At 36.9% G+C, this 8,306-nt stretch overlaps 1 protein-coding gene across 2 annotated transcripts in view; it reads left to right on the top strand.

Annotated features, from left to right (window-relative positions):
• Positions 1–5,309: 5,309 nt before the first annotated feature.
• Positions 5,310–8,306, top strand: part of LOC140146166 (uncharacterized) — a 24,568-nt gene continuing 21,571 nt past the window's right edge. Inside the window, exon 1 of one of the 2 annotated variants that reach the window (XM_072167928.1) lies at positions 5,310–5,553. In XM_072167928.1, the coding sequence (XP_072024029.1) occupies positions 5,511–5,553 (43 nt within the window). In that variant the 5' untranslated portion in view covers positions 5,310–5,510. Of the gene's footprint in view, positions 5,563–8,306 lie in introns of both variants that reach the window. The other variant, XM_072167929.1, reaches the window with a different exon arrangement.

Genomic DNA, 8,306 nt, shown 5'->3' with positions numbered 1-8,306 from the left:
GTGGCAAATTTTAGACATTGTTTTGTATTGTATCTAAGTACATAAAAGTATACATTTCAGAAAGGAAATGATGCAAGGAATCCAAGTAGCACGGCAGATTTCTGCAAAAATGAGCAGTTTTTGAGAAAAGCGTCTAAATTTATTTCCCATGCCAATTTTTTTCGGTCCACCATAACAACTTACCCAAAATATCAAAATGGATGAAAATTGCATATTTGTGTTCTAAAGACACGCATCTAGAAAGTGTTTTCTTAAATTTTTGAATTTTTTCTTCGTTTTAAAAATATGGGTCAAAAAAGATCAAAATTAGACTTTTTTTTCAATTTTGACCAAAATTTGAGATAATTTAAGGTATATTTTCAAAACGAAGAAAAAATTCATAAATTTGAGAAAACGCTTTCTAGATTTGTGTCTTTAGAACACAGATATGCCATTTTTGTCAATTTTGATATTTAGGGTAAGTTGTTATGGCGAACCGAAAAAAATTGGCATGGAAAATCAATTTTAGCGCTTTTCTCAAAAAGTGCTCATTTTGGCAGAAATCTGCCGTGCTAGTATCATTTCCTTTCTGAAAATGTATACTTTTATGTACTTATCATCATTACTTTTAAAGATACAATACAAAACAATGTCTAAAATTTGCCACTTTGAGTGATCTGTGTGCCACTTTAAAGTGTATATCTGGGATGAAAAGCCTACGATTAATTGGTATTGAAGATACAGATTTTTTTCCCCAAAAACATGTGGTCTTTTGGGGGGAAAATGAATACCTTCAAAATTTTCCATTGATCGTCGGCTTTTCATCCCAGCTACATACAGTACACTTTTTAAATAGTTCACTTTTAATACTTAAAAGTATTAAACTTTCTTACATTTTCTCTGATTATACCAATTGTTTTCTGCATATCGTCAGCCTGCTACGCTAATTTTGAAAACAAAGTACAAACTATGGTTCAAGCATGCATTTAAACATATTTATTCACCAATCTTTGTACAAGAACAAATAATAATGATACAAATAAAAGGGAATAATCCAAAATAAAGTTCTATTCAGATTTCCTTTTACAAATTCCAGCGCGTATTATTTATCAAAATTACCAAAAAGGACTTAGGCAATAAGCATAGCAGGCTGACGAGTTTTACTAATAAAACAACCTTCAAAAAGTATGAGAAAATAATAATCAAATATAAAATCATTATAGATACCATTGTAAACCAATATCAATTGTATAAAGGCCTTGAAAGAAACACAAATGTGCTTAATTAAAATTTCAAAACAAAAAATAAGACTGTAGACTGAATGAGAATTTGGAAAGAGCCTACTTTGGATGGACTAGACTACTTAGCCCTTTTAAGGGATGGGTTTATATGTGTGTAAATGGAGGAGAAATGGGAGGATTTTGGCATGTTTGCTGTGATTGTTTGCCTAGCAATATTGATCACAAGTACACAATTGATGGTGCATATCAAGGACCAAACTCTATAGTTTTATATTTGAGCACGATCACTTCTGTAAGGTCATGGGAAATTATGTAAATCGGCTTTTATATTTGATGTTGCATATCGGCTCACGCACTTTTTTTTGTACCCAGTATTTCACAAAGTCCCTTTACTCTGATGACCCTATGAATTTTTGCTGGTATGTTGAGCACTTTAAACAATTAATTATAGTACTTACCTCCTACTTTAGGAACATGCGTATGCCTTAATGTATGTCGACCATGTCAACAACCCAGTGTAGTTTTACATGGTTGGAAAAGTATATTTCCTTTCGCTATTTTGCCAATCATAATTCATAAATTGTCCAACTTTTTTGAAAAAAAGAGTTTTGCAACTATTCCGCCAGCAAGGAAACACAAATTTATGTGTATCCAGTGCGTCCTTTACGTTTAAATAGTTCAGTTTATTGTCAAGTTGTGCCTCTATACGCCATATTTACGGAATTGATGATACGAGCTGATACGGAATTTTTGAACCCAAATTTCTTGAAATATACATTACCTTTTTAACTTCTCGCCACGAAATTGGATTCATAAGAAGGTCAAATACAAGCCTTCCACTATGGCTGGTATCATCATCTCGATTGGTGTCTTGTGTTAGTATTATTCCATATTTTGCTGGTAGAAGTTCAATGAAACCCTCCATAATTCACGACTACTGTCACTTGTGTTATAAACTCGATGTGTTTACTATATTGTCGCTCGGGTCCGCGACTAATCGCAGGGACCGGTCTATCATTAGCTATTCTATACACTTTTCAATAGCCTTATTGTGATGTGTGGGAGTTTTAAAAGCCGAGCCATGAACAAAATATAATGCGAGTACCCGGGGAGGCATCAACTTTAGAGGTGACGGTATGTGCCTGTCAATATATGCCCCTCTTTTGAAGCCGACTATACCCGATGACCAGGCACCTTCAGTTTTCAAAATATTATACACAATGACCCCTTTTTCATTTTGATTGTACATAATGACCCTTTTTTTAAATAAAAAAAACCCCAACGTTTTGTACTGATATGCGCCTACTTCGCGACGCTTGTAGGCACATATACCCATCAATTCTAAAGTTGGGTGCCCCGGGCGAGCGCATACTGCGGGCCAATGAACAATGAGATAGTGGCTTTTCTGATATCACTTTGAGGAACTGTTGAAGTATAAATCAGCCAACGAGTAGGTGTGTCCAAATTGCACATCTTGAATTGAGACCAAGACATGCTGTTATTTCAATTGTTATACCGTTCCGGTTGGTTTATTACCTACCATTGCCTACGAGATGCAGTTCTAAGGTGACAGAGGGACAGGTCTGCAATTCGATTCCACAACCATTCATACCTTTCATCTGTTTTATTGTATTATCGTGCGAATTGCTCCGTGGTACCTTACGGGTACCTGAATTTTATTTGAATGAAGATGACTCTGTCATGCTCGACGTCATATTGCATAATTTCTATACAGTATATGCAATAAACCAACCAGAACAGTATAACAATTGAAATAATAGGCAGTTCTAAGATAGGTTAAGAAGAATATAACGTCACAATTCTGTATTATTATTCAAGGTTGTAACGTGTGTCTATGCTGTCATGTAGGCCTACCTGGCAACAGACACGCCCCCGGTACAAACAGATAAAATTTGTAGAAAAGCGTGATTATGACAAAAAACATTAAAAAATGATACTTTGAGGTATTGTTTTTTTAATTTTTGTATGGCAGATCATACATACACATGTGCTGAGGTCAAAAAGGTAAAAATTTTGTTTTTGACCCCTGACTCACCTGTCATTCCAAACAACCTCTTAAAAAAATCAGTATTCCAAAGTCAACTTATCTCCCGAGAACCGCTCCCATCCGAAAACCGCGACGCCCGAGAAAAATTATTGATTGTATAATTTGACTTGTACAATGTAGGCCTACTAGGTAGTGGCGGGGGGGGGGGGACGGGCCCCACTTTTGTTGGTTAGTCTGGGGAAATCAGTCATTTTCGGGGGAAATCGGTCATTTCTTACATCTTACGCTCCTAATCAGACTCCATTCGGGGTAACTGAACAACCTGGCCCCCAATATTTGATGGTTTAGGTGTATTGGCTTGTTTAGGAATTAAACGCAACGATGTCTTGGAATTTGATCGGTGTTTAGGATTTTTGTGAAACATGTTTACTTATGTAGGCCCCGGGGGGTATTTTGGTTTTGGTTTTGGTAGGGACGTGCCGCTGAGATTTTGGAAGTGGACCCATAAATATACCAATTTTTCAAGAAATTTGGACCCATTGATATACCAAAAGTATCGGTCAAATTTAACCAAAATTGTCTTAGTTTTTACAAATTTTCCCAAAATTTTGGGAAAATTTTGGCTAGATTAAGGAAAAATTGGGCTGTTTTCCGAAAAAATTGAGAAAATTTGGAAAAAAGGACCCATTCATAGCCCAAAAAAAAAAAAAAAAAAGGGGTCATTGATATACCAGAAGGCCGAAAATGCTACCCATGTTTGCGGCACGTCCCCGTATGGTCATTTGTACTGAGTACCCCCCCCCGATGTAGGCCTATTATTGATTACAAAGAGTTGCATCTCAGAAGCCAGTTTTTGCAGTGTACTTTCGTTCCGTCACTGTGACGTCATCGGTACCTATAGACACTTTATTTGAGAGTTCTCTAAATACCTCAAGGCTCAAGTCTCCGACGTAAAAGCTTTTAATATAAAAACATTTCCTTTAAATTTGTTAACCCGTCTTTGATAATTCATTCAATGGCATATTGATTAAATTCCAATTTTATTAGTGCGTCGATAGTCATTGATTTTACCGAGATCTATTCCGAGAGAAGACCATTGATTACCAGGGAAGATATCGTACACTTCCCACAATGCATTGTTCAGTTTCAGGTTTATGTGCTTGTAGGCTGGATGTACAGTTCAGTACATGTGCCACCCGCGTGGCCAGGGGCAGCTCCCTGTGAGAAGTCTTGTCCCCTCCCCCCCCTGTGAGAGGCTTTTTTTGTGTGGTAATTTTAGCCAATTTTTGACCATTTTCGTCAAAGTTTCCCGGCACACTAACACACTGATAACACTGCACTGGCAGAAATAGGAGGTACATGAGGTGGTGGTGTATAAACATGATGTTGCAAAGGATTCTGGGAAGGTTATGATATCTTCACTGATTGATTACCATAACGGTATGATGTTATTGCAGTAATGAAAATAAGACGTAGTGTTGCTGACGCCGTGGTTCAAGCGCCCAATTGGGCTTCATCTCTTGGCTCAGAACACCGTCTTGTGCGAAGTTGTGCCTTGTAGGCCTACCCGGGGCTTTGTGACTTTGAGCTGCTTGTCACAAATGAGTACGGTAGTACCTTATGTAGGCCATGTTGGTTATTTAAGAAAGAAATAATAATTGCAAATCTCTTTACCCTCCCACGTGCGAAGAAGAAAACAATAGCTTATAAAAGTTTTTTTTTGTAGATCAAAATGCTGGAAAAAAAAAAAAAAAAAAGTGGCAGCCATTTTTAAAACTTGCATTGGAGACTTTTAGGGGACAAAATGATTTTGAAAATAAGCTATAGAGTTTAAACATAGGCCTACCTATCCATTACAATCGTTAAATGTCATTTAAACTTTAAAATGATAAAATATAGGCATACCAGAAAATATACCGGGTGGATGAATCGACTTTCCTATCAAGCTCATGGACAACCTCTTACAAAATACATCATTGAAATTGGGCTACTTGGAAAGGCATGTGCCACGGCTTGGCTGGTCGATATACCGCACCTTAATTGTTTTTAGACGTATTGGTAACACTCTCAAGTTAATGCACTATAAGCCTACTTCTGTCTCTTCCGTCAGTATATTAACGAATTTTGATGTTTCGTATACAATAAATCATGGACGATTCCCCAACGTAAACAACTGAAAAACACGCAGAAATCGGACTGTGAACAGAGAAGATGGGTGTATAATCTTGATTTGCAGATGATGGCGACACCGTACAGGATATATCTGACCGTGAAATAGAGTGATGATAAGAATGAATAAAAAAGGTCACGAAACCATCGGTAACGGTAAGACATGTAGGTCTATATAGCCTAGTACTATCCAATCTTCAAAACAAATTTAAATATGAAAATATGTTCAGCATAATTATCAATAACGTAGGTAATGATAGTTACCGTAAAATGGGGTAACTTCACTGCTTCTCAACCAATTATATTTCTAATTAACTGGTATTTAGGACATTATGGTTCCCCTCTACACCTTGAAGTTGAAAAAGATTTTTTTTTCACGGCAGTGAAATAATGCCACTTGCCCTCACATCTCATATGCACAGTTTATCCCTTACATATCCTGTGTCCTGAATAGCTATTTTGGATTTTAGCCCACCAACCCTGTGGTTAAGAGACTAGGAAATAATTCCTAATATCTCATACCCTAGTTTGTATGCATTTATCTAATCTTGCCCCACATGACAAAGACTATCAGCCCTTAAACCCGGCAAAGAGACTGCTCAGTGTAGGAAATTTTTACCCTTTTTGGCGCCCTCTACGGAGGCGCCAAAATATAGGCATGACTTTGTGATTCTTTGTGAAAAGCTTCTAATTTCACTCTTGCTAGATTGACTTCGCAATTGTTTTGCTTAAATTATGCCCAGCTCAGAAATAAAACCACAATTTGCTTGGATTTTATTTTATTATTGTTTTCTGATATGCACAGGATAAAATGGTGAGCGTATATTCTTTGTTTAAAATACAAAATTAGGATTTATAAAAACACCAAATAAATCCTGACCTTTGTATGGGTTCAACCAGTTTACCGTGTGCCTTAGAAACCCGATAGACGGTGACATTTGACCATACACTAGGATCCACAACATGCTCATCTATCATGGGAACAGTTCTTAAGCCCTAATACATTTGTAGGCCTACTTTCATCCTTTGAAAATTTGGGTACACAAACTCATACTCTGCAACTTGAGGTCAAATTTTGCACTATGATTATGTAATTGAGGTTATTGGACTATGCCATTGGGATGAGACTATTGTGGTCCATAGTGATAAAATCAATTAACGAGGACTCTACTGATGGCTTTTGTTTGCTAATTACCATAGAATCTATAGCGGTTATTGCCAAAGTTGCAATATGGTGGCACAATTGGGCGGAAAACTGTATGCAAACAACACGGCATATTAATTATACATGTTCTACATTGTTGTATTTTAAAACACTGAAGACCAAAATTGACGTTATTGCCATGATTGGATCATGGAGGTAGTAAGCCTACTACAACTCTGGCGGAAATTCGTTGCCACACCAGGGCCACACCAGCACGTTCTGGTGTTAAAAGCACGCAATCGAAGCTAAATATGGGATAGTTCCGTACTATTTTGCATAATAGTTGCAAATGCACATTCAGATTACACTTGCCCCTTCCCCACCCCCCCACCCCCATTTTCCAATGTTGGGAGACTGTAATGTAGAAATGATGACGATTTTGTCCAAATCAACATTGCAATAGGGGAGCGGGGAAGGATGTTGCCAATTAACGCTCAGGTGTGGCAACATTTTTCGCCAAGGTTGTAGCTATACTACCTCCATGATTGGATTAAGTAAATAACTAAATCCTGTTATCTACCCAGCAATGTTTGCTTATCATAATAATTGTAACAAACTGTAGACAGAAAAGGCAAACAGACAGAAATTTAGAGTTTTAAATTAGAGAGTTGACAGGAAGTTGTAAGAGTTAAATTGTTATGGATATGATTGGTGTAAGAACGAAAAGTTGAATGTCAGATCAAAGTCATCCGAGGTGAATTAAGTAATGTCAATCACAAATTGTTACAGGTCATTTGAGGTGGACTAAGTTTATATTTGGATTGTCAGAACACCTTCCCCAATCAGACACATTTCTCTTGTTTGGCTTGACTTTGCAAAGAGCGTCTAATTTCGGTCTTGCTAGATTTACTTCGCAACTGTTTTGCTTAAAAGTATGCCCAGCTTAGAAATAAAACCACAATTTGCTTGGATTTGATTTTATTATTGTTTTCTGATATGTTCGGGATAAAATGTTGTGCGTATATTCTTTGTTTAAAATACAAAATTAATGGACTTCTTTCTATGCTAATATTACATTATTGTTTTAAAGAGAAAAAAAAAAGTATCCAAACAGTTGGGCGCCCATTCCTTTTTTAAAGGAATTTTTATTTATAAACATGTTTGCAATTGGCTTATAGCCAGCACATGCTGACAATACACATAACTGATTGGTTAATCAAAATTAGGCAGATCATGGTCAGCAATGTTTATTTTGTGATTTACCCATCTATGTAGGCCTATAGAAATGCAGCAGGCGATTTACTTCAGTAAAAGTTCAATATAACTACATTGCACAAAACTAAGTCCATTATCTATACATGTAGTTAATTGGTGTTCATAAAAGCAGGGCTATGAGACAAATATCCCTGACAAAATCTAGCAAGACCAAAATAGCTGTGTAATTTGCCCAGGGTAATTTGTTTACTTATGTAATTTGTTTACTTAAGTGATAAGGCATCTTGCATACAATTTTCTTCTTGACCGTTATAGCCAAATTTGTTTCCTGAAGGTGGCTTAATAAAAATTCCTTTAAAAAAGGAATGGGGGCCCAATGGGAGCTTTGATGTGGTGTGCTGAAATCCAGAGGGGGCACTCCCACTTTGGAGGTAACGCGTATGTAGGGCTATTAAGACCCCCCCCCCCCTTTTCACCATCACTGTCACCCAAAGACCACATTACCAGCACGTGTTCTGTCATCCAAAGACCCCATATTTTTCCGGTTAAA

The sequence above is a fragment of the Amphiura filiformis genome, chromosome 2, assembly GCF_039555335.1.
Source record: "Amphiura filiformis chromosome 2, Afil_fr2py, whole genome shotgun sequence".
Classification (NCBI taxonomy): Eukaryota; Metazoa; Echinodermata; class Ophiuroidea; order Amphilepidida; family Amphiuridae; genus Amphiura; species Amphiura filiformis.
The sequence above is the reverse complement of the archived record's forward strand: the minus strand, read 5'-3'. Positions and strand labels throughout refer to the sequence as shown.